The 25,144-nt window shown below is 43.5% G+C and overlaps 1 protein-coding gene across 1 annotated transcript in view; it reads right to left on the reverse strand.

Annotated features, from left to right (window-relative positions):
- GRAMD1B (GRAM domain containing 1B) overlaps positions 1-25,144 on the reverse strand; it is a 798,329-nt gene that overhangs the window by 513,950 nt on the left and 259,235 nt on the right. Inside the window, exon 2 of the mRNA XM_078681825.1 lies at positions 20,583-20,793. Within this exon, the coding sequence (XP_078537951.1) occupies positions 20,583-20,793 (211 nt within the window). The remainder of the gene's footprint in view (positions 1-20,582; positions 20,794-25,144) is intronic.

The following is a 25,144-nucleotide window of genomic DNA, read 5'->3' on the forward strand; positions in this document are numbered from 1 at the left end:
GATTGTATGACGGGGGTATAGCGCTACCCAATCATAGGTCATATTACCAAGCATCACAATTAGTTGCGATTAATCGCTGGGCGCATGGGGACCAAGGAGACCCAAGTTTTCAAACAGATTGGTGGCTCATGGGACGAGGAGGGCACAAGCTCAACAAACAAATGGGTTGGCATAATAAGAGTCACACTCGTGACTCCACTCTGGGAACCCGAACAATTGGGTCATTTGAGTACTTGCCCTGGGTTTGACAAGTGGGACCAGATCTGCATCTCAGTGGTGGGGAACATATGGAATTCGAGGGTATTGGCCACCTTTGCAGACCTCCAGAAGGAATATGAGCTTACAAAGGCTGAAACATTTAGATACCTTCAGATTAGCCATGCACTTAAAACAATATTACCAAGTGGCGGTCCACTTACTGAGGCCTCCTCGTTAGAAGACAGGTTGATTCTGGAAAAAAGTCATATCCCTTACTTATAAAAAATTTATCAATAACCGCCCAGACCCTTTGGCACGTCTATGACAACAATGAGAGGTGGACCTGTGTGGGCTCGAAGATGACCATTGGTGTGATGCCTTGGCCATCCCCTTGAGACTGAGGCTGGTCCAACTCAAGACCCCAAGTCCAACAAAAGTGTTTCCCCTTGGACAGAGAATAGAATCACACCTGGATAGTCGCTAGATCAAACATATGGTCTATTGATTATTGTCTCCACACTTATGCTGCTTAACAGGTCAAACAAAACGTATACAAATAAACTGCTAACTCATAAAGTTGAAAAATTACAAATCATGATTTATTGAAATCTTATCATCACAGAATGAAATTTGATTTCTCATACACAATTAAAAACTCATCAAAACATTTCATATATTTCACAAAATCGATTCATACAAGCATCACAATATTACACAGGACGTAAATTACATTACAGACCCACATGAAAGAAAAAAAAGACCTTAGACACTATAATTTGTCATTTTCAGTACATATCCCAAACAACAAATATAGGGACAGAGCCTGGGTGCACTCCTACTTTAGCAATGACAGAACCGCGTTCCTCCAAAGATTATGTAACCAGAATTGCGTTGACAAGTTTCGATGGCTGTTACATTTTCATTCCATCTTTTTTAAAACAGTTGATTACATTTTCTCAGGACTGATCCCTGATTTTTATAAGTCCTTATATATGGAAAGGCTCTACTTAAATATAAAGCTCTTTAGATCTCGAATGCTCCGGTCCATTGATTTAATGTTGAGGTCTGTTTAAATTCCAAACTGCAAACTTGCTATGTGAAGGGTATCAGTCTCCCCCGGGTCGAGAGCATCTCATTTGTTCGAATCAATATTTCAATTCCGACGGTTATGATACCAGCTATCGCCCCTTATTATTTATTTGCTCACTCTTCACACTATTTCTACGTCGTAGCTTGTCACAACCTCAAGGGGCATTAGCGTCCTCCTCTTACACGTTGTGCTAATCAGCTGCAGCCGTGATCCAACGCATACGACTAGAAACCTTATCTTACTACGGGCATTTTGTTAAAAATGGGAAACTGGGTGGATTCTTTTTGTCTCAGACAATGTCACCAGGAGGGGACCTTTTTCCACATTATTTGGGAATGCCCAGTTATCCGGTCCTACTGGGATGCTCTCACTAAACAACTGGAAAGGGCTGGGGGGACAAAATTGACTGCCACTCCAAAACTATGTCTGCTAAATATATGCGATGCCACGGACCTTACTCGGATCGAGAAAACATGGGTTTCATTGAGAAGGACCATAGCAAAAAGGAATATTGAACAAAAATGGGGCATGGCCTAGTATCAGAAATTGGGTAGTTGACATGGACAGATGCCCCAGAAAGTGGGATCGCAAGTGGGCAGCGTGGAACAAATATAGAGGGAACATATGTTTGTCTCCAACAGTGAAGCTGCGACGTAGTGAAGCGAGATTGTACGGTGGATTTGATATTGTACGGATGTCACCGGTCTAGGGGTCAAGATGCTATCAATGCAATGTAAATCCATATATATTCGGTGTATACCTAATGTATGTTGGGACTGAAATGCATTGCTGTGCTGTTTGTTATATTCATTAATAAAACAGTTATAAAAAATAATAATTGGTGCCTCTTTGAGTTGTGCACAATAGCACGCTGTTTGTGTGCTGAAAAAGATAATCAATGTTTGGGTACATTTGGAGCTGTTTGATTCAGAGTCTAGGAAGAGTTCTATTCTGCGGAGCGTTGGCGGCTATACCGTACTTAGGCCATCCTGACGTAAAAAAGGGACCGCTCACCATAAGTGCGGCGGTCCCATGGGGGTGATTAGGATGCGCCCACCACACTAGCGGGCGCATCGTGCATTTTTAACATTGCGGCGGGCGGTGCTTTCAGCAGCACCCGCCGCAATGCCAAAAATGCATACTAATATCGCGGGGGAAATGGGTGGTGGGTGGGGAAGGATGTAGGGTGGATCGCCACTGCCATGCAGGCGGTGGCGATCCGCCCTACATCCTAATGGACCCCTTCGAGTTTGATCAGGACCGGTTCTCTGGACGACCTACCCTCATGTTTCGAATCAGAAGTGTCAGCTCACAAGCGAGTTGTGAGTATTCAAGGACCAGGTGCTGCTGGTATTAGACCCGCCATGCATACAAATGCTAGAGCGGGGTTTGACTAGGCTGGTTATTTATCTCCATTGGGAGTAAAAGGTTGCTTACGTGGTGGCCATCTTAATTTTGAACTTATTTTCCATGAGGCCAAAGGGGCACATTCCATGATGAAACTGATGGGTGAGTTTGAGGTCCACTTCTGTGCTAGTAAAATATATTCTATGAATTCTAGAGTCACTTGTTGTGGTATATTCATGTAAAGTTCCTCTACATCCAGGGTGACCAATAAGTCTAGTAACAACACAAATCGGATATTGTGTGTTGTTACTGGATTTTATTATGTTCAGTATATCCGGTGTGTCTTGGATATAGGAAGGCGTTTTTTTCCCATAAGGTTGCAAAAGGTGTTTGCAGAACTTAGAGAGCGGTTCCAAAAGTGAATTGATGCCTGAAACTATGGGTCTACCTGCTGGTGGCGTGATTCCTTTATGAATTTTTGGCAGGGTATAGAAGTAAGGGATTCTCTGGTCTTTGTTTATTAGGAAGTCAGCCTCATGTTTTGTAATCCACCCTTGTGTTTCTGCTGTAGAAACAATCAAACGTATCTGTGTTCTTAATCTTGTTGTGGGATCATTTCTATGGGGGTGTATAATTTTTGATCAGCCAATTGGCAAAGACACTCATGTTCGTAATCTGTGGTAGCCATAATGACCGTCGCACTTCCCTTGTCAGCTTGTTTGTGCGTTATTTATGTGTCATTGACCAATGTTTTTATTGCTTCAGGTTCTTTCTTAGATGTATTCTGAAAAGCTGGGGCATGGCACTGGGTCCCTACTTCTTTAAGAACAGCCTGTTCAAATTTGTGTGGTATCATAGCCATGTTGGGGGTGAAGGTTGAAGGATTCCGTAGGCCTGTATCCGTTTGACCTTGGAAGTATGCTTTTAGATTAATTTTTCGAAAGAAGTTGTGCAATTCATGAGTTCTCTGGAATTTGTAAATTTAGGGTGTTGGTACATAACCCAGCCTTTTATGTAATACTTCTACTTCACTTGTGGTAAATTATCTTGGGGATAAATTGACAACTAGTCTTTCTTCCCCGAGTGGCTTCTCCCAGTCATTTGTAACGTTGGTGGTTCCTGCCATTGTACTTGTTTCTGTTGTCCTCTTCTTCTTCCTATCCCTCTGCCCCAACATCTGTGTTAAAAAGGAGGGTTGTAGGGAGTTTGGAAAGAGTGTTATGGACCTTGAGGGTATACCGGATATTGCCACATTGGCGGTCCTTGGCAGGGCATCATTCCGTGCCCATATTGTCCGTATTGTCCAGGAGGCGGTATATTCCTCCTAAAATTGTTCCAACTCTGGTTACTCTTCCAAGTGTCCGTGCTGGAGTTGCTATTAGAAGAATTATTTCTCCTGACTGATGGTAGACTGTCGTCAGATTAGGTATCTCCCGTGTTTTCCAGATAACTGCTCTCAAGTAGGGGTATATCTTTTCTTTAATGAATTTCTTAATATCCTTCTGTAGTTTTGTTATTTTTTGTCTGCTCAGGTACTCCCTGCTCTCGGTGATCTCATTTTGATTTCAGATAATCTCGTTTTATAGGAGGTCGAATGAATGCTGGTTTTAAATGCTACTTCTGCAATGTTAAATATGATGATCAGTGCGTCAGCAAGGCGTTTTGCAGTATTGATAATTAGCACTAACAAGTCTCTGGTGCATTTTCATTCCACCTGTGACCATTCTTTTTTGAAGATGCCATCTTCAAGAAAGATCCTAGAAAGATCCTAGGAACGTTGTTCACTACCAGTCCATTTGGGCAAATATTTGCCCTCCAATATTCAGTCATTCTGGCCTGTGTAAGGTGATCTTAATTTGTTGCTTTTCCATAGCGATAAGGATGTTCCACTCTTCTGAGTTGTTATTAGAGGGAATGGATCTGTCAGATTCTAGCAATTCTAGCAATGATGGTGCTCATAGGATATCATTGATTATTTCGCCCCGAAACTTAGGCCTAATTTTCATCCATAGTTGGAGATGATGGACAGGGTGGTGGTGTCTATTCGGCTAGTTTGATAGTATTGTGTGTCTGTATAGTGTGTAATCAAATCACACCCTAAATGGAGTGCTTGTAAGCTACTTACTATTTTAAAAGTAAGTCCCACGGCTGCACCGCAGTGTAAAAAAAGGGAGGGACTTAGAGTGCATAAAGGTCCAGCATATGCATTCCAAATAATCTAATAAATATATGTGGGATATACTGAAGAAGAATGAGTGTCTATGTGAGTCAACAACTATTCTGTAGGGTACACAGTGGGCGTGACCTTGCAAGAATCAAATTCCCTTTCACACCTGGATAGGTGTCATGCTTCATCATGTGGCATTTTCTCCTGGCCCGGCACTGCAATGCCCGACGGGCACCCTCAATGTGGGCTCTTTGCCAGAGATCTCCTTGTCTGCCATTTTGTGAAGTGCAGGTGTGGGGGCTTAAGGAGTAGATTGGTGTTGAGATGTGGAGATGCGAGGTTAAAAATAGGGAAAGAGGTACTTTCTCAGGAACAACTTTAATAAACAAGTTATCTTACCTTTAATAAAAATGTGTGTGGTGCCATCTATTAGACTTTAGTTACCTTAGATAATTAGAAATCTAAGACAATCTTAGAAAATGTTTTAAACCAAAAGTTTGTAAAAAATTGTTTGCTCATTGAGACAGGGTAAGGGTTAAAGTGGGGGTAATTGTCAAAAAATGGATTGGCGACTTGGAAAATGCAGAGACCTCAGTCCTGGTGTGAGCTGTGGCTTAGAGCTCAAAGTTAAAAAGCGAGGATCTAAAAGTAAACACAGTTTTATTTGAGGATTCCTGGGGTTTGTTTTAAATTTTTAAAGGAATAAACAATGACCTTTTTAGGGAACAATGTAACCCCTGGACATCAATGTTATTCTAGTGGAGTGGGTGACTGGGTCGTAGGGGCCTTTACATGCGAGCAATGAAATAAGGGTCTGGTCAAGCCTAGCAGTTTGTCCAGTCAACAGTTTTACATTCTGACTTTGTCTCTTTCTCTAAAGTCATAATCGTGCACTAGGTAAGGGGAGAATGTTATGACTGATTTGGGCTCCTCAAAGTTGGGTAAGTCAATTTGGCCAGCCCTTAAAGCTTGAACTCAGCTGTGGAAAGCTCAGAGCGGGATGAAACAGAAAACTCTAGGTTTAAAAGTCATGCTGTAACTGGACTCCCTCTGCTGTTTTTTCCCCGCTCATGTGTTTCTTGTGAGTAATTTTTTCCAGATTCGAAATCCATCAATAGAGCAAGTACAGGAGCCAATGCCTGGGAACCAATAATCAACATGGTCAGATACCTGGTTTCTGCATTCCTACTGAGCCTTGAACTCGAAAATGAAGTTTCTTGAAGGACAAACCAGCAAAGATTTACCCCAATGCCCTCATTAAGAGTGGCCTGGTAAATTGGCCGTATTTTCCCCATGTCCAGAGTTACTGATACTGGGGCAACGATATCACATAGGGTGGGGAAAAGTTAACCCATTAGGAGTGAAACCTGAGTGTCCACTACGAAATTAGGAATGAATGGGGGAAACTGGTCCATCTGAGTCTCATTTCGTCAGTAATTCCTCATCTTGGATCATAGTTTCACCCAGAGATTTTGGCTGCTTTCAGACACTGAAATCTCTTAGTGAAAGTTAAGAGATCTGCAGTGTTCCCACAGATCTAATAATTTCAATGGGGCCGGTAACTGTACTGAGAAGAGGTCAGCATGCTCTCAGTATACATAGGTTAAAAAAAAACTAGCTATCCACTCAGACAAAATGGGTGGGTTTTAATACATTAAGTGGAAATGTTTGAATTTTGGGTTCAAATTAGGTTGGGGATTTGAAGAGGGTAAGGCCTTCGTCCAGGAGCATGCTTCGAGATATGCTTTGGTGCGAATGAGGATCAGCCTTTGGTCTTAAATTTAAGGTAAGTGATAGTGTAATAAACTAGTGACATTAACATACGCACTGTTAGGTATTGCTGGCTGGTGTCAGCATATCCACTGCCGTGACAGGTGTTCAACCACATCATCACAGGTTTGAAATTCACCAGGTGCACTCAGCTTTTTATACTCCTACGGTTTAAAGAAGGGATAACTGTGATTTGGATAGCAACAAACTGCTGTTTAGGACAGACACTCACGGGTGGAAATGCTTTTTTATAAATATGCAAGTTTATTTTGCTGGATGTAGTAATTAAGAAATGGCAACTAATATTATTGTATCTGCCTGCAGGGTTGTGCCAGTAACAGTAACATTTATTATTTATAGAAAGGGTTCTTAAGTTTGAGTTTCAAACTAACAATTTCAAAGACTGCGTTCATTTTTGTAACTATGTTGTTCTCACTTACTGTGACAAGCTTTTAGCTTTTCAACTTGGATTTGACTGTTACTCATTTATGTGGCCTTCAAACAACAGAGCTGATGGTTACTGTGGATTCCCTAAACTACCCCTCATCTCTCCATAGTCCCTCTCTCTAATACATTTAATTTGTCATAAAGTGCTGGTAAAGGCTAGCTATTTCCTAATCCACTCAGCTATCCACATAAAATACAGATCTGTTTTTGCAGCAGGTATATTAAACCTATGTACTACTTTATGGCCAGTCAAAACTGCCACTAGACAAAACTCTGATCTCTCTCTCTCTCTAGCAGGAACATTCATCACAAGAGTTATCTTGACATTATTATTGCTGCCTGAAAGCAGGACCCACAAGGAACTCTCAGGTGCTTTTAAATTGTATGTTATTGCTAAACACAGCGCCTCCACTGAGGTCTTAGTCCCCCTCCAGGTCAGCACCCAGTGGGAAGTTCATTGTGTGGAAAAAACACCTTCTCAATGTAATCTTGATATTTAGGAAGTAATATAGAAACTGCGGTAGCACCACCATTTCTATTAGTTTAATTCTGCCCACCATGGATAGCGCTAGTTTTAACCAGTAAGATCTACTCGTTCTTCCAAAGAGGTAATTGCCCTGCATTCATTCAGGACTAGTATTTTCCCTGTGTCAGGGCTGATCCAGATTCCTAGGTATTTGATCGGAGCATCGGACCCTTCCAGTGGGAATTCAGATGTGAATCTAGTGGTACTCCGTTAATGGTATAAATGCAATAGGGTCCACACACTATTGCTGTGCTTTTACAAAGGTCCAATGGAGCCCTCTGTAAGGTTATTCACTGGTTCTTCATCATGGGAAAATCGCAATAGTCTGTGTATGTGGGCTTCCTCCTCACGCTTTAATTATATATGTGTACTTATGTTACACTTTTTTTCTTTCAATCAAAGGAACACATTGTATAGCACTGCATCTTTGGCATGTTTTCACTTATTGTTGCATCTTTAAATAAACTGTGAAAAGCAAAATGTACAAAAAGACTATAAATTAAAGAAAATAATATTTAAACAAAAATAAAAAACAACAAATTAGGAACAACATGAGATCTACACAAGGATGATTTTATTTATATTAGAACAGTTGTGCGTTGATTGCAGCCCTTGTGGAAGCTATACAGGTCAGATAGGACAATTCATTCAATTCATTGCGTTGCTTCCCCCTTTGTCCTGCACCTACAAATAATACAGTGGGAGGTACCTACCTTTTGTCAAAGACGTGTCTTCTAGGTATTCATGCACATGCGCTGGGGCACATGAGCCTTGTAATACGTAAAGGTCTGTGAAATAGTCATGGAATACTACACGTATTTCCTCAAACTGATTTCGCAGTTGGCCATCTCTATGTGTGATTTAAAGTAAGTAATTTGCTGCTCATGGTTTCCAAATCAGAGCTACAAGTGTCTGTCATTCCCGGTCTTTCATCCTTGGCATATGCTGGAGCAGGGGCATATTTTCCTTAATAATTGCCCGTCCATTCCACAATTTCATTGTATTCTGTTAAGAGTTGCTTTCGCCCTTCTATGTGTCATGTACCTTCCTGTTCCGCTTCCAATGTCTGAAGGTCACTTCTCATCATTCTGAAAAGTCTGTGCTGTTTGACTATACAGTGTCCTCTGAGGACCTCTTCAAACAGATCCTACATGGTGACTTTTGTAGCAACTGGTCCATGGTTTTCTGTGTAACAATCTGATATGGCTTTCCGTATTTCAGCCCAGAATACTGCATCCAGCAGCACCCTCGGAGAAAGGTACCACAGTCTAGATATGAGGAGTGTACCAGGTATGGCTATGTCTAGCTGCACCAGTGAGTGGTCAGACAGCATGAGTGCCTGGTGTGTCACCATCTCTGTCCATGTGCTGACATCACAGCTGAGGAGCCAGGAATCCAATTGCAACCACATCGAGTGAACTGCTAAGTAATACGTGCCTGTGTCGCCATATGTCAAAGATGTTGTGGTACTTAATGATGTTATTAATTGTGTTGCAGTAAGCTGCTCAATCCACTGGTGGTGTGAGGGACCTGTCTAATAGTGGGTTTAGCTGTGTATTGTAGTGTCCTTCCCAGGGGATAGAGCTAGGTTTGAGTTCTTGGATTTTTACCCAGAGTGAGTAGTAGAAGTCAGGGTAATCAGTATTTGGGCCATAAATATTTACTAAAGTAACATGCCTGGTGTGGAGAGTTCCTTGTCAAACGGAAAGGTATCCCTTTTCTGACAAGGTTTGCAACCAGCCTGGCGTCGGTTGAGTAGTTGGCGGTGAGGCTGAGCACCACCCATTTTGAAATATATGTGTGTCCGTGTGAGGCCCGAGGTGCATTTCCGACAAAAAGGCTATATCATCATTCTGCCAATCGAGATACTCATGTAACATTCTCAGTTTCTGGGGTTGTTTAACCCCCGTATATTCCAGGTGAAAATCCTACTGGCTCCACCACTATTAGTAGCCATGTTTATACAGTAGTTAAGATGTGTTGGAAGCCGGAGTCCCAGTCCCGCACTACTGTCACCAAGTGCACGACCCGGGCGCCCCACTCAATGTTAGACCAAGTAAGGATACTGTTTGAGATAGCCCTGCTCACCCCCTTAGAAGCTTGGCACAAGCAGTCAGGACCATCTCCAAGGCACAAGTGTTCTGTATGTGCAACCACGCCCACAGCAACCCCCTGTTGACACCACAAATGGACTCCACACGAGTATGATAAAAACGAGTATAACTTTATACAAAAAAGATATACAATCAGAACACACAATACATTTGCCAACACAGAATAAAGGGTAATATTCATTCCGGCTGCCTGGTAGGTTCAAATCCCAACTGCCGCTTTCAAAATGCTATACTGGTCGTAATGCTAGAATCACACACGTTGCGATAGACAAACTATATTGCACTGCGCAACGATAAAATCCTGTGCTGGGCACAGTAGAAATAATATAATGCGTAACGATACACCCAAGTACCTGCAATAGGAGAAATAATGCAATGCGTACCGCTAGATTCATGCACTGCGCAATGAAGGAATAATGCAATGTGTCACACCCCAATCGTACTTTGCAATGAAGAAATAATGCAATGCGGGCTGTTACAGTCATGTACATTGCAATTAAGGAATAATGCAATGCGTAACTACAATCATGTACTTTGCAACGACGAAATAATGCAATACGGTCCGCTACACTCCTGTATTTGGCAAGAGAGAAATAATGCAATGCGTAGCGCTACAATCGTGTACTTCGTTAGGCAAATATAATGTCAGGCGTCCTAAGACAGTCCGGCAGGTCGCTAGCAGCAATATTGGCAAAGGGTATTACGACAGTTCAGCCTCTTTGAAAACAGTTGCCCCACCACCCGGTTCAACAATGACACAGAGTACCGCTTCTTATTCTGGCCCCTGTACTGCCACTCCTTTCATCAGTATGGGCCCCACTCTGAGCCGAAGCAAAGGCTCACATCGTCAGAAGGACTGAGAGGCCGAGAGAGTGTCCCTCAGAGTCCGCACCCTGCCCAGGTAGTAATCCACGTTACCTGGGGGTGCAACCTCACTCTCCTGTCCTCCTTCCTTGAACTGAGCCCTCTGTGCAGAACTCTCTCAATGGGCCTCAGCGGCTCGACCTGGCAGCTCAACTCTGGGGCTGCCTGTCCGGGCCGCAAGTGTTGGAAGGTCTCAGGCGACCGCAGGCATGAAGCCTAGCACAAAATTCTGATGGGACTCCACGTTGTCTCCGAGTGCAGGCTCACCAGGCATTACTTCCTGCAGTCTCAGTTGGCACCAAGACACTGCGCTGCAGAGACACACTTTCTTTCAGTGCACACGATGATCAGCCAGTCACCTCCACAGTCCCAGGTTGCACCAAAGCATGCACACTGCTTTACTGAGACTTACTCTAACTCTGGTGTCCCAATATCCCAGCGCTCTTCAGCAAAGCCTTCGGCAGCACCACAACACGCTCACCGTGTCTGAGCCTCACTTCACCTTCAGTGCACTCGATGACCAATACCTTCGATGCACCCCAACATGCACCCTGCGCGTCCAAAACTCACTCTACTTCCGATGCAGACGTTGGTCATGCGATTATCACCAACGCTTCCCATGCATCACGACACGCACACTGCACGTCCGAGACTCACTCCACCTCCGTTGCACACGAAGCCAGGCGCTCCTCACCAGTGCCTGCGGTGCACCACGACATGCACCCTGCGCATCCGAGTCTCACTTCAACTTCGGTGCACACGCTGACCAGGCGCTCTTCACTAACACCTGCTGTACACCACAACACGCACCCAGAGCCTCCGAGACTCACTTCACTGGCGATGCCCAAGTTGGCCAGGCGCTCTTCACCTGTGCTTCCTGTGCACCACAACATGCACCCAGCGCGTCCGCGTCTCACTCCTCCTTCGTGTGTACAAGATCACAGGGCACACCTTCCACAGGGTCTCAAGCTGCCACTTGAAGCGCCCACCATGTTGCTTGAAACTTCTCCGGAAACTTTTATGTTCCTGTGTTTCAAAACAAGGATTCAGCTCACCTCGGGCCCTTGGAGTTACAAGACACAACACAAAGCACAGTCTCCGTCAAGCAGGGGGACACAGCGCCTCCAAGCACTGTCCCAACAGCCTCTTCCTTGGTTAGAACAGCAAACTTCAGACTAGCCCCAGATCATGAAGCAAGGGTTGATCTTTCCCCAGCAGTCTCTTCAGTTGCTCCTTCCTTAGCAGAGGTTCCTCTTGACCACAATATGGGTCCAAGCCTTTTCAGTCTCAATCCATTTCTGTTTAATTGCAAACTTCAGGGGTTTCACTTCTCACAGTTATACCCCTTGATGTCTTTGAAGTTTGTTCTGCTCAGGGGTCCCTGACCCCTCCCTAAATCAGTTCTGGGTGTTTCCCTCCCAGTGTCACCTTCATGCCTTTGATACTGGGGGTCTGGATCCTTAATCACTCAGCAGGAGATGGGTCAATTGTTTTATAGCACCAGCCCTGGCCTTTTCACCTCCCGGGCTTCTCCTCCCCCTACTCTCCAGATGCAGGGAAGCCTGGTGCCATCTCACACCCTCCCTGGGTCAAGACCTCTACCAGCTCCTCTCACCTCTCAGATCCTGTCAATCCACATTCAGCAGAGACACACAGAAATGCTTAAAGCACAAAACTCAGCCACTTTCTAAAAGAGTGGTTTCTGAGCACACAGTGACAAAACCCCTTTCATAGAAAGATGTGTTATGACACTGTGAGTTCATACATACTAAACTTCACCTCTCCATTATGGAGAGGTGAAGGTGGAGGTGGAGAAGAGTCTTGCCGGTGGCAGTGGCAGGCTCTATCCGCTTGCGCTGTGCTCCACCTTATTTTCACACTGGAAGCGCTGATTGCATAGCGTGTTATTTTTAATTTTAGCGAGTGAAGCTAAATTTTAAAACTGTGTGTGTAATAATTTCTGTCACTTTCCTTGACTGCACCTCACCTTCAGGCTGATTACTAAGCCTAGCTGAATCGCATTTCGCCTACTCCCGCCCCGGTCCGCCGCGTCCATTTGTGGGCGTTTGATGCGGAGGGTGAGGAGGAGCCTAGCACTTCCGGGCTCCGGGCGGCCAGGTCAGCGTTCTAGTTGCGCTGTAGGTATTTCTGTATTTAAACTGTAGTGGAACGCAGTCGCGCTGTGGAGAAGAGTCTTGCCGGTGGCAGTGGCAGGCTCTATCCGCTTGCGCTGTGCTCTACCTTATTTTCACACTGGAAGCGCTGATTGCATAGCGTGTTATTTTTAATTTTAGCGAGTGAAGCTAAATTTTAAAACTGTGTGTGTAATAATTTCTGTCACTTTCCTTGACTGCACCTCACCTTCAGGCTGATTACTAAGCATAGCTGAATCGCATTTCGCCTACTCCCGCCCCGGTCCGCCGCGTCCATTTGTGGGCGTTTGATGCGGAGGGTGAGGAGGAGCCTAGCACTTCCGGGCTCCGGGCGGCCAGGTCAGCGTTCTAGTTGCGCTGTAGGTGTTTCTGTATTTAAACTGTAGTGGAACGCAGTCGCGCTGTGGAGAAGAGTCTTGCCGGTGGCAGTGGCAGGCTCTATCCGCTTGCGCTGTGCTCTACCTTATTTTCACACTGGAAGCGCTGATTGCATAGCGTGTTATTTTTAATTTTAGCGAGTGAAGCTAAATTTTAAAACTGTGTGTGTAATAATTTCTGTCACTTTCCTTGACTGCACCTCACCTTCAGGCTGATTACTAAGCCTAGCTGAATCGCATTTCGCCTACTCCCGCCCCGGTCCGCCGCGTCCATTTGTGGGCGTTTGATGCGGAGGGTGAGGAGGAGCCTAGCACTTCCGGGCTCCGGGCGGCCAGGTCAGCGTTCTAGTTGCCCCTACTTCCCATAAATGTGTGTTGGCCAGCGACCGCGCAGCGGACGCGTGCAGCGGGCGCGCTGAATGCGCGCCGAAGTCGAGCCAAAGTCAAGCCCGTCTGCGCCCGTCCGCGGCCGGACGGGGCGCGGGGCCATAATCCCTGGCTCTTCTACTTCTACCATCATTAGGTATGGCAGACAAGATTTGCTGGATATCCAGCTAAACATTCCTTCATGCTACAAACACTCGATGCATGCTTTATCGCTAGAAAACTGTACCTCGTGCACATATGCCCCTGTCAATAATGTAATTGCTACCAGTGCCATAAATACATTAAAAGCTGCCCTGCTTAATTGTAGATCTCTACGAAAACACTGTTTAGAAATATTCCATCTACTTGAAGATGACAACATTCACATCCTGTTTCTTACGGAAACTTGGCTGGATGAATGTTCAGATCCCGATATCGTTCAGGCCCTGCCACCCGGATACTCCCTTTCCAGATTGGACAGGAAAGATGGCAGAGGTGGGGGCATTGCCATTATCACTAAAGCCCCATTAGAATGTACCCTCTCTCCCATCTTGGTCGATCACAGTGAAGCGGCATCCTTTACCATCATTACTGGTCCGAATCACTCTTTTTCAGGCATTCTGGTGTACCGCCCCCCGGGAAGGCTCTATGACTTTACTCCTACTCTTATGGAAGCCTTAACCCATCTTGCACTTAGAAAAACACGAATTGTAATGCTAGGCGACCTAAACGTCCACTTCGACGACCCCCTCGATAAAGAGGCGGCTGACATTAAATCAGAGTTATTCTCTCTAAATCTAGAGTTAAAAAACACTGACCCATCACATCAGCAAGGTCATCTACTAGATCCAGTATTTGGAAACTGGAAGGGAGTTCAGACTTTATCTCCTCAGCCAATACCTTGGTCCGATCACTTCATAATTCCGATAGTATTCCAACTAGGAAAGACTGAGCAGCATAAACAAAACTCACAGCGTTTTAAACGCAGGAGATGGAAAAACTTCTCTAAGGATTCCTTCGTAAAAATCATCCATGATGCAGGCCCTCCTAAAGGATTTGATTGTGAGACATCATATGCTCACCTACAAGACTGCATTACGAAAGCACTGGACACTACTGCTCCTATTCGCACAATCACTACCGCCACGAGAACAAAAAAAACGGCCCGTGGTTTAGTCAGGAGCTCCAGTCTGCGAAAATGGCTTGTAAGAAGCTCGAAAGAGATTGGCGCATTGATTTCTGCCCTGAAATCAAAGCCCGATATAAAGTAGCACAAAAAGAATATTATAAAAAGGTACGCCTATCCAAAGCATCGTACTACAATAACCGAATCCTGGAAGCTGAAAACTCCTCGAAGGAGCTCTTCCAGATCTACAAAGAAATCTCTATAGTTGACGCTAATCCTACTTCCCACAATGACTCAGTGGAAACCTGCAATAAAATTGCTAAGTATTTTTCTGATAAAATCACAAACATCTATGCAAATTTTTCTAACAATATAAAACCTGGCATTGACTTTGTAGAGAATGTAGATCACACACGTACTCAACCTTGCCTATGTGTGTTCTCTGTACCTCCTGCTGTAACTCTGATAAAAATTTGCAAAAGTATCAAATCTGGTTCTCCGCGAGATCCCGCGCCACCTAAAATTTTAACTGCGAGTCTCTCGGTCTTAGAGCCCCACTTTAGACACCTGCTTCAAATGTCTTTCTCCACGGCCTGTCTACCTGCAGACTGGAAAAAAGCCATAGTGTTTCCCATCAAAAAAAAAAACAACATGAGTCAGGACATAACGGAGAACTTACGACCGATCTCCCTGCTGCCCTATCTTGCTAAATTAGCAGAGAAAGTAGCTAATGCCCAACTTATGGCCCATCTTGAAGCCCAAAACGCCTTCCACACATCACAGTCGGGTTTTAGGCCAGGCTTCTCCACAGAGACAGCACTCTTGAGAGCCACTGAAACTCTGCGGGAGGGAGCCGACGAGGGCAAGACCATGGCCTTGATCATGCTGGACCTCAGTGCCGCGTTTGACACTGTAGCACATTCCATCTTGCTACAGTGTCTAAACAGAGCGGGGGTCACCAAAGAGGCACTGGGATGGCTGAAAGCTTTCCTTACCAACAGGAGCTTTCAGGTCCAAAGGGGAAGTTTTTTCTCGGACAGCATGACACTAGAACAGGGGGTGCCTCGGGGCTCTGCCCTGAGTCCCACCCTGTTCAATTTATATATGGCTCCATTGGCAGAGGTAGTCCAATCGTTCGGCGTAGAGCTTGTCTCTTACGCCGACGATACTCAACTTCTGATCTCCCTGTCCCAAGATCCTTCCTCCGCGGCCGACAATTTTAAATCCTGCATGTGCAAGCTTGCTGCATGGATGAATGAGCATTGCCTCAAATTAAATGGAACAAAAACTGAGGTGCTAATAATAGGTGGGAACAACACAAAATGGACCAATGATTGGTGGCCCACATGTCTGGGACCTGTACCTACTCCCAGTCAGGAAGCCAAGAACTTGGGTGTCTGGATAGACAATAAGCTATCTTATGACAGCCATGTCAAAAAAACAGTAGGTAAGTGCTTTGGAGTCATGAAAACTCTCAATCGTACCCTGGATCTCCTACCGATGAGTTCCAGGCGTACCATGACTCAGGCACTTATTACTTCCCGTATAGATTACGGGAATGTGCTGCTGTTGGGCACTTCCGAAAAAAACATGAGGAAATTACAAGTCCTGCAAAATTCAGCTGCACGCCTGGTGCTAAGACTCCCCCGTAGAGCTCCTTCTAGACCTTCCCTGGCTGCCCTTCATTGGCTGCCTATTAGCAAGAGGATACTATTCAAAGCGCTCCTCTGGTGCCACAGGATTATTCATTTTAAAGCCCCTCCCTACATGTCTGATCTAGCTACACTCTACGAACCAAACAGATCCTTACGGTCTAAGGGAACAGGTCTGCTTAATACAACGCTCCCTAAAAAAGCTAGAATGGGAGGCAGATCCTTCCGCACTCTGGCAGCAAAAAAATGGAATACCCTTCCCATGCACATCAGACAAGATAACGATGAGGCATCCTTTAGAAAAATGTTAAAAACTTATCTTTTTACTCTCTAAATTATTTGTCTTTGGATCCACTTTGCATAAAACTCTCTCTCCACAGCGCGGGGACACGCCGGGAGGCGTCACCAGGCGCTTTACAAACCCCTATAATAATATAAATTTATAGCAAACCAGGATAAAACACACAACAACCAGCCTCCGTCATTCTGTCCTATGGGCAGGATGGCCTTTCAGCAGCGAAAAACTAAATGGAGTGTTTTACACTGTCAGGACATAACACACACCTTAGTATATGTCCTGCCTTATAATTACACTGCACTCTGCCCAGGGGGTACCCGGGACCTACCACAGAGGTGCCCAATGAGTATGCAAAAGGGAGAGTAAGGCCTGACAAGTGGTTGAATTTGTCAGGACAACATGCTAACTTAGCAAACTGCGCGCAGGCCCTACACTGCAGGCCTGAGTTCCCTTCTCCGCACGCCTTTGCATTACTAGCCCTGGCACACACAGTGCACATCACTAGGGACTTTACTAGTAAGACAAACATACAAATCATGGCCAACCAATTACCATTACACTTTACATGGGGAACACTTGTACTTTGACACTGATCAGCAGTAGCAAATTACCCAAAGCATCTTATTTTGCAACTCTATGTCAGGAAAACTGTCTGGGGGGGAAGCAACAAGTTTAGGGAACTTTAGCCAAAAAGGGCCAAGTCCTACCAGATGATTTTAGGGAACTGCCCTTTATATAACATACATGCCATGAGCAAGTGAAAGATATACCCTGCACTGTGTGGGGTGGCCAAGTTGGTGCTTCCATAGGTAGTTGTTTCTTTCCACCCTCCCACGGTCCACACCAGTTGCCTCAATCTACCAGTGAACAGCTACCCTTCTCCCATTTCTTGCTCCAACATAACTCAAATGACAATAAAAATTCAGTGCCCATTGAAGCAATAACACTGCAATCATACAAACCTTGAAGTTAACCATGCAGGGGGGCGTGGAGCAGTCCATAAAGGGTATAGTGCCATCATCAACCCTGGTGTGGGCAACAATGCAGAAAATATATGGTTGTAATGCCAGTCCGAGGAGACCGCCAAAGTTCTCAGGTGTCTAATGAAACCATAGTTTAACAGCTACTTGTCCATTAGTTAGTGGTGTCTGATGAACCATCCCATATCGCACAGGCATGTTCCATCCTACACTGGTGGAGTATATGTTCTGCAATCATATTCAGCCTTTCATTCAGTCTTCATTAGTGTCAGTGTCTTGGTGAGGAAAGCTAGCCCAGCGGGGCTTCAAACTGTTCAGGAATTTACTTGCCTGTTGGGGTGTATTTAGAATTGTGTGTTTGCCCTGGTGAGTCACTTTTAGGAGAGGTGGGTACAGCATTCCATATTGCATGCTCAGGTTTTGAAATGGTTTCATACTAGGAAGAAATGCCCCCGGGCCTCCCTCACCGATACCGTGAAGTCAGAGTAGAAAGAGACATTACAACCTTTATATTGCATGTCTTTGTTTTCTGATGCCTGCTGTTGGGCCATATATCGGTCTGTGAAGTACAGCAGCCTGGCTATGATGGATCTGTCAAATAAGGATATCAACATGTCCTCCATAAATTCTTCTGTGGTGGTCAACTCTGCTATCCAATGATGCATAAGTTGTTTCTTCTGGATCTCACGTACTGGTCCTCATTTTTAGCTTAGATTAATGTTAAGACATTGTCCATTTGCAGCAAAATGTCATTCTGGGAGTGCTGGTTATCATCTGTACATTACAGATTCATTGTTCTGCTTCCGCAAGACGTCTGTTGTAGTTATGTATTTTTTGCATCATAATGTCCATATGGGTGGTTAGAGAGTTGAGCTTACTATCCATAGTAGGTGAAGCTTTATATAGCTGAGGATTACCTTCATTACAGTGGTGCCCTCAGCTGAGGGGTACTCCATCCATGCCACGTTCTCTTGTGATGTTGCAGGCACTCTGTCATCGCCCATCCTAGTGGCTAGTGAAGGAGATTTTCTGGACCCATTTGTTTTCCCTATTACGGTGCCTGGGTATCTCAGTCACTATGGGTATGCTCTGTACAATATGTCAACGTTTGTTACTCCAACGTGTCTTGGTTTCAGCCTTGAGTTCCCAACCCCTGCTGGAGGCAGGCAGACACACCACCACTATCATACCCAGATCATCATCCCTGCGGGCCACGGCTGCCCGCAAGCACCTCTTGAGGCTGCAGGCCAACATGTCAGCACCCTCCATCACCCGGCCAGATATTTGCGGCAAATTCCGAGGGGATTCAAACTCGGTTGATCCCTCCACTCTCCAGAAGCAGGGCACAGTACTCAGTTGAAAGTCAGCCCTGTGCTCTTCCAAGCTCAGCAAGCCACAGCCTCACCCAGCACAACATCAGTGGAGACTGTGAAGAGCCCTCAGGGCTGGATTCAATCCAGCCCTCACCACCCCTGGCAACACCTCTCATGTTCAAGGCTGGCGGATTTCCAGCATTAAGGGTGGTGTTGGCTCTAACAAGTCCTGGTCCGATGGAGCTCCGGAATTAGATCATCATGTTGGTCGTAGGCCAAGCCACGGCCTCTAATAATTTCCACAACTGAACAAGAAATGCGTGGTGATCTGCTTAGACCCATTCCTTCTCTGGAAGCCCATATTTTATGCCTACAGAATGAGAGCTCCATTATTCAGCACTGTTTCCCCATTAGAACACATAGATGGCCTTTATGGATTGGAAAAGTTACCAGATGCCACCCCTGAATTGCTTTTTGGTACCTCTGCTACTCCTACATAAGTGCAGCATGAGGAACACAAAAGAAAAACCTCTGTCTTTTGGGTTAAGTAGGAGCATAATGTCATTTCCTCTTCCCCTTGGGAATTGACTGACACATCAGAACCAACACAGCTATGATCCTACTCTGGCAAGGCCTGTAGAACCTGTGCAGTACCAGACTGTTTTTGATGCAAATACAGAGACCCTTTTGTTTTAAGTAGCAGTGCTAGTAATTCAAAGATATTCTGCCCTGAATGAGCAGTAACTTCCTTTACAAACTTAGGACCTGATTTACAACTTGAGGGACAGGGTACTCTGTCACAAATGCAGTGAGTACCGAGTCTGTTAAACTCTCATTCCACTCACCTCATTTAGAGTCAGGCTGATAAGTATTCCATCGACGGAACCCCCATGGGCTCTGTTCATAGAATATAGCCCGACATAGCATGTGTCGTAAGATAAAGAACTTTACACAGTCTGCAGTATGTAAAGTGGTCAGTGTAAAGTCTCATTTTCCCTGTTCATGCCTGCCTGAAAAATTCTGGTGGTAGGGGCATGAAAAAAACAATTATGACCCCCACACCATGGGAGAAACCTCCCAAGGTATGGGGGATAATCATTTTTTTCCCTCAAAAACAAACTCTTGCTTTCGCTTTGGGAGAACCTAAAAATTTTGAACGGTTTAACGGATGGACATTACAGCAAACTGTACCGTCCGTCAAGCCTACATTGACAGGAAACCCCATGACAATGGTTCCTGACAATGAAGATAGTTGTGCGCATGGCCAGTGGACTACTCTAAATTTGGCAGGTTGAGGTGCCTCTGGATGGCGGTGGTATTACCATCTGCAATCCCTAAAGAGTAAACTCCATCTGCCAAATTCTAAATTAGGCCCTAACTACTCCCACCTCACTTTCTTCTGCTGCTATATAGCCTCTTATTTCAAGAACAAGTAATTTCTTCTTGCATAACACTGTTGCCATCCAAACAAAAAGAGTGTCTTCCGAACAAGAACCTTCCATTTCATAGCAGGGAAATCTTATATCGACACAGCATATATTGCGGCAAAACACAAAGTATTTTTTTTCCTGGATCATTGAACTATCTGACTCGCATGAATTATGCTTCATCATTTCAGCCCACAATAGTCCCCTTCTTCCCTCCACCCTTTCATAAAAGCCTCATCCGCACCCCTTTCAGGCTCTTCCACCTCCTTTATTGGAATTTGATTCATAAACAGAAAAGAAGCAGTTCAGTACATGAAAGCATTAAGAAATCAAGTAACTGATGGAAACAGGAACAAATGAATCTCACCTTGGAGTTTTTGCCTCCACTACGACCTGACTGCGCGGAACAGCTGCGCTGTATTCCCTGCTCTGGCGTGGATGGAGATTTGTCTGATGAGTGGTCAGAACCCTTCTCCACCATGGTGTCCCCCTCAGTGTTCTGAGGTGTTGGAGATCGTGAGCGTTTGCGCAGGACGGGTGAGCAGGCAGGCGAGCTGCGGTTGGAGTTACTTGCAGTGCTGCGGATGGAAAAGCAGAAAGAAGAATGAATTTTCTTAGATAAGCACTAATATTGAAGTGCTAAAAGCTTAATTAGAATATCTAGGTCACAGAAGGAAAATGTATTGGTTTTGAGAGATCCAGCTCAACTAAAATATTGATATTTATAAACTGACCTACTTATTATCTGTTAAAAATCAACTTGGGCCATTAAGCACCAAAATAAATAGCAGAAGAATATCAGAGTATCCATGGAAAACTTAACTGATCCTATAAAACCAACAGAACTACCTTGTTAGCATGATCTGCAGACAGACGATTAAGAGATCAATATTTTATGCTAGTGATCTCTTCATTAGAATTATTAACATCATAGGCTTTACGATATTGGGTCATCTACACCAACTCAACTTCCTAAAAGTACATCCTTTGCCCATTAACATGATCATGACTGTTGTCAGCTTACCATATACAATATCAATCAGATGCCAGAGGTCCTACACAAGTATTTTTTTAAGAATGGACTTATATAGAGGCCCAAACACACAATCAAATCAAAACCAAAACACACTGGGCATCTGATACATTTTAGAACTTTCTATAGACATTTTAGAAAGTAAGCCCCTACTACCCGAGCATGACCAGGCAAGTGAAATGCAGTAAACACAATAGAGAGGTGCAAATACAATTCTAGTTCCTACTAATTCTTCCCCGAATCCATCAATCAATATACAAAGAGAGTATGATTACATAATCCTGAGGAAGGACCTATGAACTATTTTGTGAGGGTTGAAGAGCACTGCTTGGCTGCACTGAAGAGGAGCTTTCACAAAAATAGCAGTAGAAGGACCCACACAATTTATTTTAAAACAATGTTTTACAATCTTATACCCACGTTCCTCATGGGTGAGCTCAGGCCTATTTTAGTGGACATTTTCAAGGGACTCTAACAACCACAGATTTATTTTGCCATTTTAGTCCTTTTGTTAATGTTGTACATACATTCCTTAAAAATGATATCCATGTGAGCATTAAACGTGTTTGTGTTTACTTCGTTTACTCCATCTTAGTTACACATGTATTTCAATGATTTTAGTAAAGGGAGCAGTATAAGGTAATACATTGACAACTATAGGAAAATCCAGCAGTACCAGTATTACTATTATTTTCAATAGCAATTATTCCACTCATTCATGGTAACACGTAGAACAGTAACAAAAGTAATTCACACGTGACATAATAATTTTCCAAAAGACAGTAATGGAGATATCCGATTTATTGTTCTACATAACCTTTTCATCAGCATTTAACGACAATCAATGAGCAGTTGTTGGAAAGCCCCAACTTCAGCCTATAACTTGAAGAACGTAAAAAAATAGCAACGCAATGATGCACCTGGGTTGCTCAAAACAAGATGGCAGGATAGACAGACTCTACTATCAATGATCTCAGTAAATAAGTTACTGGATGTATTCTACAGTGCTTACTACTGGCAGGTAGCTAGTTTTATGGAACTAAGACACAGGAAACCAATTGTTGTTCATAGGATCATGAATGGTGCTTATAAGAGGAAGAGTTCCTAGAGCTGAATCGGAAACATAGCTGCCACATCGCATATCAATAGTCAAAGAGGTAACGGTTCAAGACCCTAAAGCTGGATTAGAATGTATTACCTGAGACGCTACACAGCCAACACTTGATACATGGAATCCTACAGATAAAACGTTATGGTGATGCAATATTGGGTTTATAGCCAGGTGTAAAGAAACATTTTAACAGCAGTAAGCTATGCCATCATAAATGCTCTGCATTGAAGGTGCTATAATGAAAAATCTGCCTTGAACTGGAGGACCGCTTTACGCTCTTCATGTCATGCAACAACTTGCAACAACATCATTTGCATCCTCTTGATACAGGTGATTGGTAAAATGTTTTTTTATTTTATTTTCTGCCATAGACTGGTATGAGACGAATGGCTGATTAATAAATTGATCATTGGACAGCAATAAAAGTATAGCTTTGACATGGGCATTGTTGCATTTGTGCCTTTATAGGTCTTGGAGATAGGAAGTACAGCATTTAGTATTTTGAAGGACTGTGCATCTAGTGAAGGTCTAAAGAATTAAAGGGGAAATGTGTTGCCTGCTCTAAATAAATGAGTAAATATAAATGGTAATAGATTGTCTTTGAAGAGGTCATTTTAGGAATTTGGACAGACTAAAAGTAATGCGGTGTGTCTTAGTGCATTCTAATATTGATTTATGAATATAAATGTGTGAACTCTATTTTTGGCAAGAAATTTCGGGCAAAACACCTGGCACATGCTTTCCATTTTTTGATAGAAAGGTGAAAGCTCATGTCTTATTAAGAGACGTATGCAATAAAATCTGTAGTTCTTACATTTTGCTTCCAAATCATGATGTTCAAGGACAAAAACATTTCCGTACTTCTACCAACTGAGGTTTTGGTGTCTGTGAGATTTCCTAATTCATATTTGGTAGAACCATAACAGACTTGAAGGGATGATTGTGCGGTTCTCCATTTGTAATATGTGAGACATTAAACTCGACACATGAATCTCCAGTCCCACCCGGCCATCTTCTAAAGTTGCTCACAAACTGAAATCAAAGTAGACAGAATTCATATTTGTGGATTTGGATCTTTCTTTTCTCTTACGGCTTTACCCACTACCAGTCAGTTCATTCTTGTCTATCCGAAAGTAATTCCAGAAACAAATTCTGAGACTATCGGAGGACATCCTACAGGGAGGTGTTGTTGGTCCCCTCAAAATACTCTCCTGGAAAGAGCAAAGAAAACAGAGATCTATTCTTACACAAATAACTTTACAAATAAATAAAGAGATAGTGAGCCCAGGTCAACTGTCATCACCCTTCCTGGGGTACTAAGTTTGCATTTGAAGCTTGAACTGTAAAGAATGTTCTTGGGTAATGAGAATAGCCTTGAAGTGTTTCTAAATCACAAAGATGAATCTCAATAGGATGGTAAAGCTTGTTCAGACAAAACTAAAATAGGTAACTCAAATTTGATTATAATTTTGGACTGGATCTTATAAAACATTCAGCATAGTTAGGAAAATTAAGGGATAAAAGGCTGAAATCTGCGAGGAAGATGTATTTGACACCACAGTTATCATAACTAACCAATATGCAGCAATATCAACTGCCTGTACCATTATTGCTGCATTAGTGGCCATTAATATTTTGGATACACGCCTGAGAGACAGCTGAGCTCTGACAGGGAGTCAGGTCTCGTTTATTGTATTAAGGGCGCCAAAGGGGAGACAGAGGACATCATTTTAAAGAGGAGCACATGAGTCAAGGCCTCAGCCTATAACCAAGATTACAAAAAACAAGAGTTTAACATGGAAACAAGGGAAAATCATATAAAATCAAGGGGATTTCCTCACAAATGCCATGCACAACCAACGATCCACTTCCCCCGTTTCTCAGGAAATAATGCACTGATGCAAACACTGGATAGGTGAAGATCTGATAATTACAGAGGCTATGCACACAACTTCAATAGATTTCCAGCAGCTTAATATAAATTAAGTATTAAACTTAAAATTAAAATATGCTTCAAGAAATAACAAAATCAAAAATCCAAAAAAGCTAGCAAGGTCAGTTATATAAACCGAGACATTATATTACTTTTTGCAGAAACAACTTCAAGAAATTTACTTCGAATTAATTTTTCAAATGATTCTAGAAGTTAGATGTTCTTCTTGCTTCAAAACAAAAACAAAAAAAAACAAACAAAAAAAAAACGTTTGTTTTCTTGCCCACTATGGAAATACAGTTATAGATTTGTGAAAAAAGTCTATTTTCACAGTACTGCAACATGGGTAAATACACATTTCTCTGTGTGGACAGTCCCTTTTCACTGTACTCAAGAGCTATGATGTTTTAAGTTGGCTTATGTGTGACATTTACAGTTATCAGGAGGGAGCGACATTTTAGAACCATAGGTATGACATTGACTTTGAGTAACACTTTATCGTGCTTGGAACAAAGCAGGCATAAGCATAAAATAAGAGACATATTGGAAAGCACTCACTTTGTACAATCCAATGGTTTAGAAATGGCATGAAAGCAGAACAATACAAATTCACTAAAGGAGGGACAGACTGGGGGCTTCAGTCAACCAAGACACGGGACTACGTGCCAGATACACCATGGCTTTCCATCAGGGTGAGAGAGCGACGGAAAATATGCCCGGGAACCATCAAAAATCTGTCCCCATCAGCTACTCAGATATCTAACAAAGTAGCCCACATCTGCAAATCGGGTCAGTTTTGAACTTGTAAAGAAATGCTGATTAGGTGTTTTGCAAGAAATGGAACAATGCGTG

The sequence above is a fragment of the Lissotriton helveticus genome, chromosome 3_1 (genome assembly GCF_964261635.1).
Source record: "Lissotriton helveticus chromosome 3_1, aLisHel1.1, whole genome shotgun sequence".
NCBI lineage: Eukaryota > Metazoa > Chordata > Amphibia > Caudata > Salamandridae > Lissotriton > Lissotriton helveticus.